At 37.6% G+C, this 19366-nt stretch overlaps 2 protein-coding genes across 2 annotated transcripts in view; one reads left to right on the forward strand and one right to left on the reverse strand.

Moving 5' to 3' along the window:
• LOC118779598 (centromere protein P) overlaps positions 1-18921 on the reverse strand; it is an 86834-nt gene extending 67913 nt beyond the window's left edge. Inside the window, exons 1-6 of the mRNA XM_036531771.1 lie at positions 18876-18921; positions 18438-18586; positions 18109-18272; positions 16641-16729; positions 15584-15672; positions 9623-9719 (exon numbers count right to left, since the gene is read on the reverse strand). Coding sequence (XP_036387664.1) covers positions 9623-9719; positions 15584-15672; positions 16641-16729; positions 18109-18272; positions 18438-18574 — 576 coding nt within the window. The 5' untranslated portion in view covers positions 18575-18586; positions 18876-18921. The remainder of the gene's footprint in view (positions 1-9622; positions 9720-15583; positions 15673-16640; positions 16730-18108; positions 18273-18437; positions 18587-18875) is intronic.
• On the forward strand, positions 1783-6723 carry ogna (osteoglycin, paralog a). Its single transcript, XM_036530381.1, has 6 exons — positions 1783-1957; positions 3611-3710; positions 4460-4624; positions 5786-5988; positions 6214-6306; positions 6487-6723. The coding sequence occupies exons 1-6, from the start codon at positions 1811-1813 to the stop codon at positions 6655-6657; spliced, it is 879 nt and encodes a 292-aa protein (XP_036386274.1). The 5' UTR covers positions 1783-1810; the 3' UTR covers positions 6658-6723.
• Positions 18922-19366: the final 445 nt, after the last annotated feature.

Consider the following 19366-nt stretch of genomic DNA (forward strand, 5'->3'; position numbering starts at 1 on the left):
AGCACAGCAAAAATAGTCATTTCAGTCTATAATACCAGACAAATATCGAGTGAAAATATGCAACACTTGGGAAAAAAAAAACTCTTGGTCAGCAGACTCTCATCAATGTTATGACACAGAGCACAACTATGATTTCCAATCTCCTCCATGGCTCAAATATTATGCAGTTATTTTCTGCCAAAAGATGGATCTATGGAGACGGGGTGAGGAGCAATTAACCTAAATTTTCTGAAACGTGTCCAGTGCGAGCTACAGGTCTGGAACAATCAATGAAACGCGATCCTCCGTAATGAAGTATGCCAATCCAAAACAGTCATGGCTTTGGTACAGAAATGTGGAATTACTTAAGCTGAATCTTTTACCAGTCAGTGATGCAGCTGGTGCCAAGGAAACAGTAGCTGTGGTCCCACCTACTGTAGGTCTTGAACCTGCAACCTTCAGCTCAGAAGTATGTGCCCAACAACCTCTCCAAGGTGCTGCCCCACAACCATACCACATGGGCAGGGATGGAAATGGCACTCCAAAAGCATAGCACCTTTGATCCATTCCGGGTTTTACAAGACGCACGTCAGGGTGTTGAGTGGAAGCCTCCTGCTCCGGCTAACCTGCTTCTAGTAAGACCTGGAATGGCTCAAACTGCTGTGCATTGGGAGTACCATTTCCATCCAAGGAAATGAATGTCCAATTAAAAATAAAATTTAAAAAATAATAATAAAAAATAAATAAAAAAAACATGTCCCATCAGTCGTACTCTGCCAGTAACCTTTGAAAACACCTTAACATCACACAAAACTAAGCAAAATAAGCCATCATTGTTTAAATTGTGTACATGAGCAACAGAGTTTTGTTTGCATTGACCTAAATACTTTAAGCAAATAACCCTATAACTAGGGGCTTTACTATATGGAAAAAATGCAGACCTTAGAGGGAAAATGCAGTTTTTATGAGGTATATTAAAACAACAATAACTGAAGACCTGGAAAATCTTATTATTTTGTTGCATAAAATATATATTGTATGCTCTGCGTCTGGACTAAAGTTAATAAACACAATTAAAATGGCCCAATAAATACTTCAACCAATGAGCAAATACAACTGGAAAGACAAATGTCTTAAATACAAACATAAACATTTGTCCAAAGTAATAAAGTTTATTTGACACACTGACTGCTTTCATGTGGTTCTGTAAAGCCTCTGGCAAACTTTAATAAATAAAAGGTGTTGAAAAAAGATTGCATCCAAATCGTAGAATTGCAATTTTAATTTATTTTGCAATGCTTCTAGACTGAATTTTTTTTTTGTGAGGGGGGCAGGAGGTTGGAGGGTTACTCTAAAATAGCTTTTTTGGGGGGAAAATAGTCAATGAAAAAAACTACCAAAATCTGTTGAATGATAAATAAAAAAATAGTGCTGAAAGGTGTAGGGGACACTGAATGGGACATTCCATAACACTAATTAAAAGTAATTACCATCCAAAGCTCAAACGCACAATAAAAAGCTGTGATGCTTTTCATCACTTACTGCTCCGTGACCTTTTTAATACTGCATATTTTCCTTCATGGCATGTCGTGCCAAGAAACTGGAGCAGTAGCAAAGAGGCTCCCCCTTTTCCAGACGGTGAACAGAGGGTTAAAGTGTGTTCCGTAAACTCTTGCTTAAGAATCCCCTTGCAGCTATTCGCGAGGGCTTTAAATACTGATTTGACAGATCACATTTTACTCACAGGCACTAAGAAAACGGTCAACCGTAGCCTGAACTGATCTCCCGTATTTGACACAGCAGTGAGCACGCTGCAGCGCCCACAGAGAAGATGATCACACAGAGAGCGCTGCTATTCTCCTTTCTACTCCTGCCTTCGGTTCTCTCCTCAGCAGCAAGACAATACAGACCTGTAATTGCCAATCAGAGGGATGTATCACTCAGTGATGGAGGCTACGTGGAAGCTAAAAAGTCAAAGGTACATTTTATTGTTAATGCTTTATGTGATGCATGCATATGTATTGTTTTTGGGTTTTTTTTTTACCTTTTGCTTCATTAGCAATATAGTACAGTTATTTAAAAGTTCTATTAAAATTTTCAATTTTCAAAATTTGAATTTTGTTGACTGAAGATTCTTTTGCAATTAGTGTCATTTATATTTGTGCTAAAGAAAAAACCTGTGCATTAAGATGATTACCCTGGGTAAATACAATATGAAATATTACAATATCTTCATCAAGTAAATATTATAAGCAATTAATAAATTAATGTAGAACCTTGAAGCCAGGTACTGCAATACTGCAATGCACAGAAATTGTTACTAAGGCTCCTAGGTGCTGAAATAATAAGCATTTGTAGAATAGAATCATTTCATGTAAATGTAAATGTAAATTTCATACTTCTAGAATAATTTAATGTTTTACAGATATGTTGCTCCTCAATTAAGAGATTCTAAATCTGTTGTGTGTTTCTATTTTGAAAATGCCCCATATTTGCACTTACAGGCTAACTGATTTACACTCTGTCTGTCACAAATAACAGTTTAATTGATAAACACATTTATCTGAGATAACTTCTATAGCCCTCGGCTATAAACTACTGGCTGTTGAAATGCCATTTCTGTAAGGCAGAGCCTAACATTCCACCATGCTATGTAGCTCGTATACTGTATACACAGCACTGGTCACTTATTTCCAGTAAGGTGTATGACTGAAAATTGTGACGGCTAAGTTTGTAAGCTTCCCATTCTTTTGATTCCACTGAAGCCGGCAGCATTATTGGACTGCTTGATGCAGATATGCTTCCCTTTTGTATGACTGCCAGTAGTCAGTTCCAATTTGCCTCAAACCAAAAAATGTGAACATAAAAACCCCCTGAGAAAAATCAGCTTTGAAAAATATCCTTCCTTCAATGAGACAGGACAGGAGACAGAAATGAAATAAAGAAACCCCTGTATTCCCTGTTTTTGGCAGTAGTTGATAGAGTCAGTTCCTAGAGGACAGAGACCAATCTGAGTAGTCAGCAACAGTGCTTTTGGATAGTATGGTTGGTTTCCACAGCTTCAGACACTGTTCACCTCAATGTCAAAGCTCAAAGCTTTGAGACCAAGAGATTTTTGCCCCAACAGACCCCTGCAGTTATTGAACCAGGTTTTTATTTATGGGCTTGATTTTCTGAGCTCTCACCCCCTGGAGCACTGCAGATCCAGTGGCTTGCTTGGGGGTGAAATAGCCATGTTCCACCTGGGATTTTTAAACACTCACATTCCAGCAGCCCCCCTCAAACCGCAAGTGCAGTCAAGCAGATCAGAGGGTAAATCTGTTGTTGAAAAAAAGGCCTCTCCAAATTTCATAGAAAACCCAGTAATAACTGTAATAACAGGGCTCCCCTGCTATAATGTGAGCCATCAGGAACATGCAACTCCCTCTATTCCAAGTTAGATTGCTGGGGCAATTACAGCTGGTTGTGACGGTTTTAAATATACATCAGCAGTACTTCGTCATGAGTCACATACAGAGCCTGTGTCTTCCATGCAAATACATAAAATATCCTTTGAATGCAAGAGGGGAGACTTGCCTGTGCCTAACATTTATGTGTCCACATTACTAGTGACAGTGTATATAATCAACAGAGAGAGATCATACCCTTCACCAAACTTGGCCCTGATGAGGATTACCTGCCCGCCGACACCCCAGATGACTCCCAGAGCCCTGCTACAGCAGACACATCGGGTGAGCTAGCCCTCCCTCTCGCCTCATATTAGCCCCAGAGGACTGATTTATGACCTTTATGTGTGGTGTACTCACTTTTAATGGCCACACGTTGCTTGCACAATGCCAATTTCTAATTGGAAACTGTTCTGCACTTCTGTGTTTGTGTGAGTTTGTGTGTGTGTGTGTGTGTGTGTGTGTGTGTGTGTGTGTGTGTGTGTGTGTGTGTGTCTGGTGTGTGTGTCCCTCTGTCTGTCACCTAACCAAGATTTATGGACACTTGTATGTCTGCACTGCAGTCAGGCTTTCAACAGCAGAGGATTATTGGAGACACCTTTCAACCACTCATAAATATTTCAGAGGATCTTGTAATTATTTTTAAAGTTAACACAGTGTGGCAATATTAGTGCCTATGATTTAATAAAAAGATTACTGGAAGCAGTGTGCATTCCTGGCAACACCTGCAAGTCACAAATTACAAACTCTAGGTTTACAAATGATTCTAATGATTTTTTTCCTTGTTACATGATACAGATTCTTGTAACCACAACAGTAGCAAATTTAACGTAGATTTGTAGCTGGGATTATATTAACAGGGATGGTTTTTCAGCGATATAATCTGATTCCCTACACACACACACACATATTCATATACATACATACAATAAGACAGATGTAACTCTGATAAAAATTCTATTTCCCTTGAATTCACTTTAAACGTCATGCTTTGACAGTTATTCAAAGCCAAGGCATTGTCTGAACTGTTTCAGAGCTGCCCACCTGCCTTCTGTGTGTGTGCCTGACCGGGTCAGTGTACTGTGAGGAGGTTGTCCCTGAGATGACATCTGTGCCTGCCCTGCCCAAGGAGACCGCCTACCTTTATGCACGCTACAACAAGATCAAAAAGATAACAGCAAAAGACTTCGCAGACATCGGTGAGTTGGTCCGTTTGGCCTTCTTCTGGTATTCATATGATGCTGATTCTTCCATGGTTGGAATTGGCGCTACACTGTTACATCTGTTACACAATCGGATTATACTGAATCAGTTCTGAATGCAAGCACAAACGTCTTAATGCAAGGGAATTACAGTGTACATGTCAGTATATTCCCAGATTATTTTGATGTCACGGTGTTGGTCTCACCAAAATAAAGAGAAGCGGCAGAAATTTTAAAATCATGTACCTTCCAATTTACATTCTTTCTCCGCGTATTATCATCACATCAGTGTATTTACTGAATGTTACTTACTCAAATATGAAAAAACAAGACATCCGGCATCTTATTAGCTGTTCTCCATTTACTGGCATCGTTAGACCATGGGTACAGACATACAATAGTGATTAACATTAAAACGCTAAATAGGCACCCAATTCATTGCTTCATACATGCATGTGTACTCAATGCAATATTCAGATTACAAGTTCAGTGAACTATGGCAAACTATAATTGCACAAAGTGGGGGGGGGGGGTTGCCTGTTAGCTAGTTACCAAGTTCTAAAAGCCTTCATGCTAATATTTGGATAGCAGTCTATCTAGTCTCCAGAAACGCAAACCTTCACACCCCACACCCAACTGCACAAGTTAACCTTGTCATACCTCTCAACTTAAGGGTGTCAATATTTTTGCTTTAAAGTTGTTCATAATGTGGACAGATCGAAAGTCAGTTCCAATGCGGAACCATTCGCGGCGCACACGCTTTCCCTCCATCAGAACACTCAGCCGCTCAACACGGTTACTGTATCTGTGCAAGCATGTAACCCAAGACACTTTCAGCCTATGAGACCTTATCTGATGTCATGTTCTGAAAAACTCATATGAAGCAGTTCTGCGAAGAAATTAAAACAGATGAGAGATGCGTCTGTGCTTTCATAATTTCTACTCAAGTTCTTCACTTCATTTTAAACCATGCTTACATTTACTGAAGATCCTAACAGGTATAACATTTAAGAATTAAGAAATTAAGAGACTCGTTCATCAAAATTAGCTAGATATACTTCTCAGAATGGACAGTAAAATGGACTGAAACAATAATATATTGTTAATGGCTAACATATTGTATATGTTAAATATATAATGTCCTGATGTTTATTTCAGTCACTTTGAAAAGAATTGACCTAACGGGAAACATGATTTCTGAGATTGAAGATGGGGCCTTCACAAAACTTGTACTGCTTGAAGAGCTCTCATTGGCTGAGAACAGGCTGGTCAAACTCCCAATGTTACCAGCCAAACTGACTTCTTTCAACGCCAACCACAACAGGCTCAGAACCAAGGGCGTTAAGGCTAATATCTTTAAGGTAATGTTACCGTACCACAAACACCACAACTACAACAGAATGTATTGGTATGGCTATAACATTTACCCAATAGCTGTAAGGCTGAATTAGCAAGGTTGTTTGCTGGCAAATCAAACTGTATTTTTTTATTAGAGTATTTACCACATTAATTAGATAAAACGTTTCCCTAGGGACTGTGGTGCATTCCAAAGATGAATATTGACATATGCCTTGATTTCTATACAGAAACTCTCCAAACTAACATACCTCTACCTTGCTGACAATGAGCTTGAGGCTGTCCCACAGCTTCCAGAGAGTCTACGCATTCTGCATCTACAGGTCAGTTGCTTGCAACGTCCCCTATGCCTGACAGTACAGAGGGAACGAGTGCTCTGCATTTCAGTGTCGCTCTTCGCAAGCAAAACAAACGGCCACCAACGCAATGCTGCCATTTTTGTAAATGTCTGCCTTAACTACACACGAATGTTTTCTTTTTTTTCCCCCCACCAACACCTGTAGAACAACAACATTACTACAGTGAGTGATGAAACCTTCTGCAAGGGCAACAACACCCACTACATCCGGCCCAACATGAACGAGATCAGGATGGAAGGTAACCCAGTCATCCTGGCCAAGTACCCCAACAGCTTCATTTGCCTCAAATCTCTGCCTATTGGAAGATACTCCTGAAGCAGCTCTACAGCGATGACAAGGGGGGAAAAAATACCAGCAGGCTCCAGCAGTAAGTCTCTACAAAGTCCCCACAAAGAGTGCATTTTGCCTGACGGTTTTCAACGGTCTTCTCATTAGTAAGCAAGCCTCAGAACAACACCTCACTGTTGTTATGTGTTACATTGGGCATTGTGACATGGTGGAAGTCATATGAATGTACATTTGTGTCAAATGAATGCCATGTTTTTTTCTGACAGTTTTGAGCTCTGTTGGCTAGATTGGTTTTGAAGAGAGACAACAGACCTGAAATTTATGTAAATAATCCAACCTCTTTTGAAAATTGTACTTCATAAGTAACTCTTCTTTAATATGTGGAGTTAAGCTTTTATCTTTCCTCTGAATTCTGTGAATTACCTTTTTAAACTGTTCTAAATTTCAGATTCAAATTCAGGTTCCTGGTATTAGTAATAGGGAAGGAAACAGAACTTCAAATGAATATCTGGTTAAGCCATTCCTGGTTTTTCTTTAAAGCACATTAATGTCCCAAGTGGAAGCAGACTTTTGGGGGCTTCCACTCACTATACTAACCTGCTTCTAGTAACACCTGGAACGCCTCAAAATGCAACCCATTAGGAGGGCTATTTACACCTCTGTTGATAACCACAGAATAGTTACAGATACAGTCCAGTAGTAATCAAACAGTTCAACCTCTGCCTTTTGATTACCCTTCCAAATCTACATTCACATAAAATGTAATACAGGGACTAAAACCACCTTCCCAATGAACTACTTATGTGAACCAAACATCAGTTGTGCTGTTAAGCACAGCTTGTGAGATGTTGCCAATATCCTTTAATTACTTCAATAAAATTGATTTTTTAAATTAAGACAGCATTCAAAGATACCTGTATCATTTTCATGCAGAATAACTGACTTCTTTTTGTGAGAACACTGTGAGTATGTAATCAACTGTCACACTGAACACTGACACAGTGTTGAGTGTAGAGCTGTGTGGGAATTCATGCCATTTGAGCACTGTGTTGAATTAGCACAAAGCTAAATCTAGAAAACGTAAAGTGTAAACTGCAAATAAAGGAAACTCTGTCCAGAATTCAGCACGCAAGCAAATGTGGAAAATTTGGGCTAATATTGTTCCTTTACGCTGGCCAAGTTGGCAGCTGGATTAACCATATACTCCAAGTAAATAATGGAAATGTTTCCATACTGAATTTGCAGTTTGTATCGACTTTTCATTGCAGTTGCTGCATGGAATACATTCTCAATGTGTCAAAAAGACAGTCTCTACTCCCATAAAGGTTCAGTGAAGTGGACCCAAAATACTTTGGTGACAAACTTTTGTAATGATTAGTTATGGCTTACATACTGATTTCCTTTAGGTAATTAAGGAATATTAATAAATTTCAGTTATTTAAGATTATTGTATCAAATGAAATGTGAAATAAAAACATTATCCGTTTAAATAAAAGCTGTGGGATTTCTTGATTGATTTTGTATTAACAGAAAGGCACAAAACACAGATATGTGTGTGTGTATGTGTGTGTCATATGGTGGCGGCACAAATAAACATCTTGACCCAAGACCCACCAACGACTATCTGGAATAAAATGTCAGTTTTATGGTGCAATAAATTATATGAGACAGATGTTTGGAAATTAATGAGAAGTGGTTTGTCTACAAATACAGTCTGGTTCTTAAATAAAATCATCCACAAAAATGTGACCGTTACAAAAATATATCCAGTAAGGGACTATTTCTTGACAAAGTGTCATTTCAGATCTACAAGTAGGTCACTGTGTGTGTGTGTGTATGTGTGTGTGTGTGTGTGTGTGTGTGTGTGTGAGAGAAAAACACTGCATTAACTGTACACATGCACATGTCCTGCATTTTCATGTTTCAGGAATTATTTATTTTGTCTACAAATTAAGCTTGTCAGACCCTGTTTGGTGAAATAATTTTCTTCCCAGTGTCTGTTTATGTTCTTACATTCCATGAAAACCAAGGTCTTTTGAAATAAAATTCTTCATCCTAATACATTTAAACATTCCACCAGCAGAACAATGTGTCTGTTTTTGTTGTTCTTAGAGAAACTCGAAAACGGTTTGGTGCAAAGTTGCACCAGCAGGACAGAATGCCTAGAGCACCGATCAAACACCCAGCCATAAACTCGAGACCTTTCTCCCAGGTTACAGGGCTGCCAGTAGGAGCAGGTCTGTAATATGTGTTTGTGGACAAGTAAACCTAATCCCAGCCCTGGTCTATATGCCCAGCGCCAGGTGTTTCGCAACTTTGGGTCAAAACCCATTATGGCTTAGAAAATACAGCCACCCATAGACTGCCAGAGTGATTTATTACTTGTTCCCCGATGCGGTTTGTCAGCATTACTGTGAACAAAATAATGGAAAATTTAATTACTGAGATATCTAATGTGACATGTATTTCTACATGTAGCTTTAAAGTGATGACACACATTTCATTTCACCTATATGCAGTAATATGCTAAATAAATTTGAGTTTTATGCAAGCAAGCACTTTGAAAATTAAAACTGGGGAATGCAACTTGATTATATACAGTAGATGGGTAAATGCTTAGCATGGCCATCTATGTAATACTGAAACAGTCAAGTCAAGAGTCCATTGAGTCATTAACATAGGAAAGTGAAACAGAGAACACATATGTGAATTCTTGGTCATTGTGGGGGATAGGGGAGAGGGGGAGCAGGGTACACAGTTTGAACCTCTGAGAGCATGCAATCTCCACACGCCCCCCCAGAATCGACCCCTGATCCCTGGAGCAGAGGCTGGACTGATCACACAAATAGGCATGTGAAGACCATCTGTAGGGATGAGCTGATACTAAAATCCCAGCTGGCCTCTAACCTCCAGATCAACATACACAGTAAATCACACAGGAAGCAGGCAAGACACTGGAAATCCATGTGCTGACATGTAGATGTAGTCTTACCTTGAAGTGCAGAAATGTTCTGTTTCTGTGTTCACACCTCTCAGCAAAAGCCTTGAGGGTCCGGAAGAAAAGCAGAAGGCTCTTTTTCTCCTCCACCCTGGAATTTAACAGCAACAAAACTTGCAATGGTGTTCAAAGAAAAACAACCAAAAGACATTTGCACAGACAACTACTCTGTTTAGATTTCACCTCATATGGCCTTTTTAACATTTCAGTGTCCTTTATTTAACTAATGTAGTACAAGCATCCAATGTCAATCATTTTCTCTCTAAAACTATAACAGCATGTCCTCTGTGCTTGTACTCGCCACACAACTAAAGCCGCTGTTAAGGCTACAAAGGCCAGAAACGCTTCCATTTTTAGCAGTTGATCTAAACAGTGTCATTTGGTGCAGATTCAAAGTCTACTCTTTGCACGGGTTCTTGCTGGACACGAATTTGACATTTAAGAACTTTCCATAGATTCTCACTGGGGCAGGAGGCTGAGTGGCACCAGTAAGAACTTTCCACTGGAGACGGAAGTCTGTGAGAAGATATGCCATAAAGCACCGATGGAAAGATGGCAAGTCTCTCAAAAATAATGGAACACTTCCAACCAAGAGGGAGAAAAAAAAAAAACGGCTCAATAGCAATGGAGCTCTCATCACTGCAAGAGGCTTATCAGCAGTTTTTTTAATATATAAAATGGTTTAAACATATAAAATGCCTTTCCGATCATTATTAATTTAACTACTTGAATACAGGATAATATTTTAGAGGGATCTGGCTTCTTGTAAATGGAGCAGACAGAGGGTATGGTGTGGTGCTTTACCTTTAGACTGGTATTAAAGTATCATGAACACCTCACCTGTGCGCCGCAGAAGCTTCATTGTGTTAATACTTCTGAACACTCTTACAGCGCTTATAACACAATTCTCTGTAATTCTGCCCAAAACAAACCGTGGCTCTCTGAAAAAATACGTTTAGACTCTCACTTAGTCTGAGCCTCTTGGGGGTTAAATTTTGAAGTCTGTGTTATGCAGAATATGATTTCATCCTCGAGAAGCAATGGGCACATTATGTTTGTGTAAATGAGAGAGGCTGTTGAAAAAGTAGCAATCAGTGGAAAACGTCGTGCATTTCCAATACCCTGTTTTATAAACAGATTTTTATTAGGACAGGAACTTTCAGCCTGATGAAAGGAACAGGTCACAAGAGAGATGCTCTGCCATCATTCCCTTCCCAGGCATCAGCATCAAGAAAACTGTTTTTAAATCATCAAGTTTATGTTGAACACAATTATTATAAAATAACATCTCTTCTTAGACAGATATAAAAACTCAGCGACCACTCAGACTTGTGTAAGAATCATTATCTCCAGTATTTTTCCCCCTCATAAGTGCCAGGACAAAATCTCAGACCAGACAATATAATCCAGATGTGCCTGCAGACCAGCAAGTTAGTTATAAAACAGAAAAAGCCTTTTCAAAACATTCCTAAAATGTGAAAAAAGAAAGTGCAATATTGCAATTAAACTTATGGGATGCTGAAGTATGTCTACCAAAAAAGGGTACAACTACCATAAAACTAGATTTAATGTAGGTTTCATAAATGATTTGTCTTCGTGATGAACAATTTGACAGTACACTGAGAGAATACCATTCCTTTCACAATTGAGTTCTAATCACTTAATTGATTTGTCAAATGATACTTGGTATCAAAGACACTTGGTAATCCTTGTGAATCTTAGTAAGTTTTACTGCATGAGCAAATAAAATTAATTGTTTGTCCTGAATACAAGTGAAACACAAACTTCATCACAAAACTCTGTGCAGTATATTTGTCTATTGTAGGCCATAGCAAACATTTAGTCTTTACATGTCATAAGTCATTAAATGTTTAGAGTCATCAATGCATCACCCACATGGCAATAAATAGCACTCAAGCCAAGCGTCAGGGTGAAGATAATGTGATACAAGATGGGTAGATTCTAATTTTGACACATTAAATCAAAATTTATTTTACTTTATTGACTACAGAGTAAAAATTTATACAGGGACATTCATATTCGACTGTTCTACAAGGCCAGCTAGGTAATTTAGGAATCAGAACCCTTAATTAGCCATAAACTTCAGCCTCTCAGACCCTGCTTAGACATGCCATATGATGGCATATTGATGATGTTTTTGGGTTAGAGGGAGAAGGTTACATTTCGACAGTGCTGTTAATGGCATTACTGCGAAACGTGATTCGCGACTTCCTGAGAGACATACAGACTCGATAAAAGTGCAGGTAAAATGTGGGTGCCGTTAATTTGAAAATATCGACCAGCTGAAAAGGAGTAGTTATGCTCTACACATGAACTAGTTATCATAAACTGCAGACATCGCAGAACACAGCAGATGGCACCTCTATTGGTACAACTCACAAAGACAATATGGATAAATGAAAATGACCTTTCATCCATCACACATAAAATAAAACTAGCCGCAAATAACAAAAAACTACAAAGTTTAGACATCAGGATATTCAGATGAACATAGTAGAAAAAAAAGATACAGAATCATACACCCCCAAAATACAGTTATACATCAGGACTATACCCTAATAACTATAATCGGATATTGTAAATCTAGTCAGTCAAATCATTTCATATGTTTAACATAATAGGGGCATACAAATTTGCTTACCTCTTCCCACCACAAATGTAAAATTGTAAGGAGCTCACACACAACAGAATGAACCCTGAATAAGTATTACGATGTGGCAAAAACAGGTGAGCCACCTCTCACAGACGATCACAAGGTGTCACTGTATAGCTGAACTATTGACAAGGGAACCCAATGGAGAATCTGAAGTTTTCTTTCGTTAAAATATTGCATAATATGTTTGACTCATGTATTTAATATCAATAAATACAGGTACTAGATAGATTTCTATATGAGCAACCAAAAGTTTAATTAGGTGAATGAAGATAATATAAATACATAGCCTTGTGCTTATTATGTAATGACTCAATAATAGTAAAAGGTTTTTTTTTGATGTGTCTACAAAGCACTACAAACAGCTGTGTCCCTAACTCACTCTAGCCACATTTACATGCACCCTACTATTACATACAGTACCAGTCAAAAGTCTGGACACACCTGATTAAGATAATGGGAAACACGCATTCAAAGACATTTTCATCTAAAGACCTATGCTTAAATGCTTGAAATTTGCTTCTTAGATAAATATAAATTGATATAAATAGATAAATATAGTTGTTGTATGAATTTCTTTCAAAAAAAATATTTAAAAAAAAACATTTTTGGCTATTAGATTAAGATTTGACTGACAAGTTTTGACTTGTTTAATACTTTTTTTTTGTCACAGCATAATTCCATTTGTTTTATTTCATAGTTTTGATGTCTTGACTATTATTACTATCATTCTAAAATGTGGAAAATAGCAAAAATAAAGAAAAACCCTTCTATGAGCAGGTGTGACCAAACCTTTGACTGGTACTGTAGCATTACAACACCATATAAACAGAAAAGTATCAGCTCACTCATAATAAAAGAGTAAGAGAGAGAGACAGCGTAAGTGACGGCATAATTAAAGACTCCAAGCAGAACGGAACGAATTGACTACATTACATGACTAATGTTCCATTTACATAAACTACATAACTGGAATGCTTTTAACATTTTGATTATGGGTCTACATAAGTGCACATTGCAAGTAAGACAATGTAAAGTAGTAAGCTTTACCATTAACTGTTTCATATGTTATGAATGCTGAGTTATGATCAACGCAATTGGTCACTGCCTGATTTATAGCTAAACGGAAAAGTAATGTACTACTGTGAGTCAATGTGTTCTTTTATGGCTGCTACCTCCAAAAGAATGAGACTACACATCCTTATATTTCCATTAATCCTGAATACCCACCATGGAAATGGCTCATTAGTAATGAAATACTTAAAAATTCATGCGCATTCAGCTTATTAGGAATATGTTCCTCAGTCTCAAGTATTGAGCATATTGTCAACATGTAAATGAATCACTCAATCACTTTCTAAGCAGGCAGCTATCCCAAAAAGCTCCGTTACCATCACTAGATGGCTAAAAACACCAGATCCAGTCATAGTGTAGCGAAGGGCGAGAGCAGTCACCCCACCCAGCCTCGAGCCAGGCTCTTTGGTGTTGTCAAAACTGCAGTTTGGTACCCTGTAGACCCGGGTTCAAGGCTGGGTGGGGTGACTGCTCTCGTCCTTTGCTACACATAGCCCCCAAGCTACGCCTTGTGTAATGTACAGTTACAGTATGTTACTCAGATCATATTCCTGAGATACTGAAGCAGTTGTGTAACTGGCTTAAATCTAGTTCCTTCTATCACCGATGAGATGAGATCAATAGACAGCACAGGAACTTTTGTAGACATATAGTTTCTGATTTGCAACAAAAAGTCAAAAGAGAAACCTCAGATCTCAAAAATATTTACCACCCTTTTTACAGGTTCTGAACTTACACAATTATATATAAACACATGCAACAACACCTGGTTTGTGGAGGTCTGTTAATGTCCTCACAAATATCAGGATCCCAGTTAATATCAGCTTTATTAAAGTCAGTACTTAAAGGGCCCCATTTTAAAGGCTCATCCTAGGTTTATTTATTCACTATGCCGATGCTCTTATTCAGAGGAACTTACAAGTCTCTTATGACAAGTCACATATGCGTTAAGGGCAAAGGCACAGAATCATAACTTGAAAACTGCTCTTAATAACAAAGTGGACCTTTCATACCTATTGAAATAATCCCATGTAATTCCTTTAAACCCTTAGTACTATGTTATAGTATAAAATGTATACTTTTCATATAAAAATCTAATGACATTCACAACAACTTGTTTTTTTCCCCCAAAGAATATTGTTCCCGTGGACACACGCTATTCATATAGAGGTGTGTCTACAAGTGTATAAAGTGATGAAGGTCCTTTCCACACAAGATAATACATCTGTTGCAATATTAGGCAACTTTTATACTATTTCACCAACAGCTCAATGAGCCTCTCTTCTGGGCTTTGGAATGGGTCTCTCACTCATGGATGTAATTGTGATGCATATCACACGGCATATCAAATTGCAAATCTTGTAAATTCTGTCCAGACATTGCCTTTCAAAGTTGAGTCATGCAACTACAGAATAAAAGACGACTATGGAGCATCTGAAAACCAACCCAGGACAGTCTTAGTCCTCATGGCTAGAAAACAATGACTTTCATTATGAGCTCTTTGCTGGGAATTACTGGTACAGGCAACTAGTTTCTCTCCCTTCCAGAAATGAAATACAGTACTCAACTGACACTCCCACTGTACCAGAAAGGCCAGCTGCAGCATATCACATCTGTACTAACTGGCATTAGCGCTGTTAAAGGCCCTCTATAAAGATGGTTAAATGATTAAAATAGTTTTCTATACAGAAATGGACCCCCACAGCATCAGTCAAACTCAGACTAGCAGCACCTTATTAACATTTGATTTGTCAGCGTTGTTGTTCATAATAAAAGAATTTCAGGCTTTTGGAAATGGGGTGCTGCTGGAAAGATCAAATACATGGATTTGTTTATGGGGTGTTTCTTTTAAAATTTCCAGCCAGTAGATGGAGATCCTAGTTACTGCATTAACATATGCATTGACTTTAAACAAATAAAATGTTGTATTATGCTCACTGTGTAGTACATAAATATTAGTAGAGCTACTACACACTCTAATATTTATATACCCAACACTTTAAAGCAAGTTTAACTGTGTTCAAGTGAGGGTGATAAGATCCTCTACTGGCCAAAAGTAACATTGCTTACATGGAGAATTACAAGAATCACATTAATGACATCACTAATGACACCTTGACAATGACAACTGTGCCCATTATCTGAGTAATAAGTAAAAAAACATAAAAGCAAAGCAAACATTAGTCATTATCAGATACAATGCTTACCCGGCTACAAACATACTGATATCACTGAACTCACAGCCATCCACCACAATGTTGAGGTCAGTGACACTCCTTATGACACTGGTGTCCTCCTACACATGAAACAGAGGGCATTATGGATTAGAAGACTGCACTGTCTTTCCGGGAGAATGTATTGATAAAATCATACTTTGTTAAAAAATTTAAAATTATTTGCCAAATCTCAGAAACATACATGGATAATGCATCATTTCCACAGTCTGCTTGTTTTTTGTAAAAGCAAAAAAAGAACAGATATTTTGGTATACAATAACACCTTAACAGGCATTCATTCAGTATCTGTCTCTAAACATAGAACATAGGTCTGCAGTGTGGGGCCAATTTTCAATTTTGTGTCTGAAAGGTGGATGGTAAATTCTGCTTATTCATTGCCCACAGCATAAAAGCAATAACACTTCAACATGTTCTGTACATTCATTTTTCAATTCCTTGACACTCCACACATTTAACACGACAAATATATACATGCTGGATGAGAATATGACAACTTACACCCTACATAATGCATCTATAGATTTATGCTGCCCCCTGGTGTTTGGTAACAGAGATAACTCTGGTAACAACAACCATTAAAATTACACCTAGGAATATTATTCAAAAATCCTAAACAATAGGTATAAATATTGTCTGCAATATAATCTATCTGGCAAATCTTTTTTCCCCCAAAAAGAATCATATGAGCTATTAACTAAAACCTAATCTCGACCTGATTCAGTCACATGAATGTATTGTGTAGGTTCAGTAAGGGTGGAACAAGCACCCACTCACTCACAGTTTGGGACACTCCATGTTTCACTAGAAGCAGGTTAGTGTACTCAGTGGAAGCCATCTGTTGGTGCTGCTGTGCATTGTAAGGGCTATTTACATCCCTCATAGAACTGTATGCATTTTTAGAGCAGGCATGAGCAAGACATGTAGGCCTAACTGAAGCTTACTGAATTTAAGACCAGCTAAATAATCCCAACTGACAGAAACACATCTTGACATAACAACTCATGAAAATACATAAAACATGCCTTACCTGCACTTCTGTGATTTCAAATTCAATTTGGAAGGCCAGGTAATAGCAGTGACCAGAAAGCCTGTGCTGTTGTACAGTCTTGGTGTTACCTATTGGATAAAGCCGGTAAATATGTAGCGGTGTGACAAAATACAAGGCAATGCTAATGTTTATATATGGTTAATATTCAGTGGTGGCTTATAACAAGGAAGCTAAAAACTAACCTTTAAACTGCTTATTGTCTTGAATATATTTTTGATGTTATATTCTGAAAACTAGTTAAGCACTTTTAAGTATGCATGATCCATTTCAGATTCCTTTTTAAATTAATGTATCTAACATAACAGCATAACATTTGTTCATATGAAATTTTTACCTATAACAAAAAATTGGTTTAATAGTAAGACCTATACCTTTATTTAACTGAAATTTATAACAGTTACTCTTTTTCTGGTATTTTTATCTTTATCTATATCCTTTAACCTACAAAAAAATGAATGATATACCAAGGCTTTTACCATACCAAATCCAGAGTTTTTCAGCTCATAAGACTCTGAAGGTAAAAATGGTATTTTGAAAACACAGATGAGTAACTCATGACATAACACCATTTTAAGTGACTCAACGATAAACCCTTCCATTTAACTCCTCATAAGACATGTCACCACAACATCCTTGAAATTTTCTAGCAATTCTGAGCATAACATTCTCTTCTCGTTGTGAGGCAATTTTGTTGGTTATCTAGTAAGCACTGACTGACAACATACGGTCATTCTGTGTCAGTTGTAATCCACATAAGAAATTGTTGGCTGATTTTCATACCTACACCGGCATCTTTTAAGATACTGCACATTTTTGATCCACAGATCGGTGTTACATTAAAGGTCTCAGCCCTGGTATATTTGTGTCCTTGAAGGTGTGATTAAAAAGTTAGGTATACTCATCTTTTACATTTCAAAATCATGATTATAAATAGCAAAAATGTATGTACCATCTTTGATTTTGTTATGATTTCAGTAATATATTCTGCACTCTATTATATCGTAGCAGCACCAAATTACATGTGAATACTCTAGGCTGGCAGCAAGCCATTTAAAAATGAGTATCTAGTAGGATTGTGATGAGTACCCTAGGGGCATTTTATAGGACATAGCTAAATAAAGCCACATACACAATGCAAAGGCATTGGTTGAATACTTCCACACTTCCTGAAATATTTTTAAGGCACCTTTTAATTTTACCAAGCCTTTTAACCAAAAAAAAAAAAAAACACCATGTAGCATTACAACAGGGTGCTCTAAAGTAGATTAATTTAGTGTTCTGTCTACTGACAGCAGCTATGAATCTCACATTACTAGATGAGCTCCTACAAAGGATGGATGAAATGACTAAAGCACCTTTCTTTGCACATTGCAAGTCAGCTCTGCACTGAGAAAATATGTTGTGTATGGTCACCTGCTATATGCCCATCTTTGAAAAATATACTTACTTTTTTCCAGTGTCGTCACTTTACAGTCTGTCAGGACTATTCCATTGATTTTGGTTTGCTGGGTCAGATCTTCCTCTAGGTTCTCAAGTTCTAACTTTAGGGTTGCGACTGTGTCTTTGCTTCCACTTCTGACATCGATTATTGATTTGCTGGCCTTGGATGTACTGAAACATATAATAGTTTTGATGTCATCTCCAACATTTACTTTTAAACCATTTAAATATAGAAACAAAGCCCGAACATTTCAATCCAAAGACTTCTTTAAAAATACACCGTGCAACACAATGAAAAATATGTTAACTTTGTTTATAAGGAATAAGGAAACTTACAAAGCCAACTGCATGTCCTGTTTGAAGTGCAAGGTGATCTCTCGTTCATTGTTTTCTTGTTGACTTTGTAACATTAAAATTTCCTCCTGCAGCAATTTGATTTCCTTCTCGTACACTTGTCCCACGCTTTTCTTCATTGTGGAATAAAACTGAAAGATATCGTCAATAGCATAGTTAGGTAATAAGCAGCCCATACAGCTTTGATGTGTTTAATTTTTTTTTTTTAAGATATCGCTGTCTAGCAGTTGTGTTCGATCTGCTAACAGCTAACAATAAGTACAGCGTTACAACAAAACAGAATTTATTACATTAGCTTTACCTGTGAAAGCCATTGTATGAAATGACAAAATTAGCTAAGTGAATAAAGTGAACATTTTTCTAACAGTTAAATCATGGGGAAATGTAACATAAAACCAGTCTGGTAACTAGGAAGCTTACCTAAAGGCAATGATCAACAAACCTTATAAATACAGATAATGTTCCGAAATACAGCAAAAACAAACTTACTTCCCCCTTGTTCAAAGCGGATTACATGTCGCGCCAAGAGTGGGATCTACCATTTTTATAAAACACACAAGCAGGGGGGGTTATAACATTTTCGTATTCTTCTTTAGTATGACTTTGAAAAATAACTACAACTATAAACAATATTTCATACATCTTAATAGTATGTAAAATATAATAACTGTGGGCAAATAAGAACAAAAATACAAAGGAGGGCTGATCGCTGTATGTTTTCCTGGGGTCTCCCTATCATGTCTTCATACTGTGCCTGTTCAACTTCGCTCTGCGCTAGCTGGCTAACGCACCTAGCTAGCGAAATACCACTAATCGATTTGCAAGCATTAAAATGTTCGAATATTGTGTCCTTAACACCATAACTTCATTTAAATATGTGTTTTCCTAATTTTAAAGGAAAATGCATACAC

The sequence above is a fragment of the Megalops cyprinoides genome, chromosome 6 (genome assembly GCF_013368585.1).
Source record: "Megalops cyprinoides isolate fMegCyp1 chromosome 6, fMegCyp1.pri, whole genome shotgun sequence".
Classification (NCBI taxonomy): Eukaryota; Metazoa; Chordata; class Actinopteri; order Elopiformes; family Megalopidae; genus Megalops; species Megalops cyprinoides.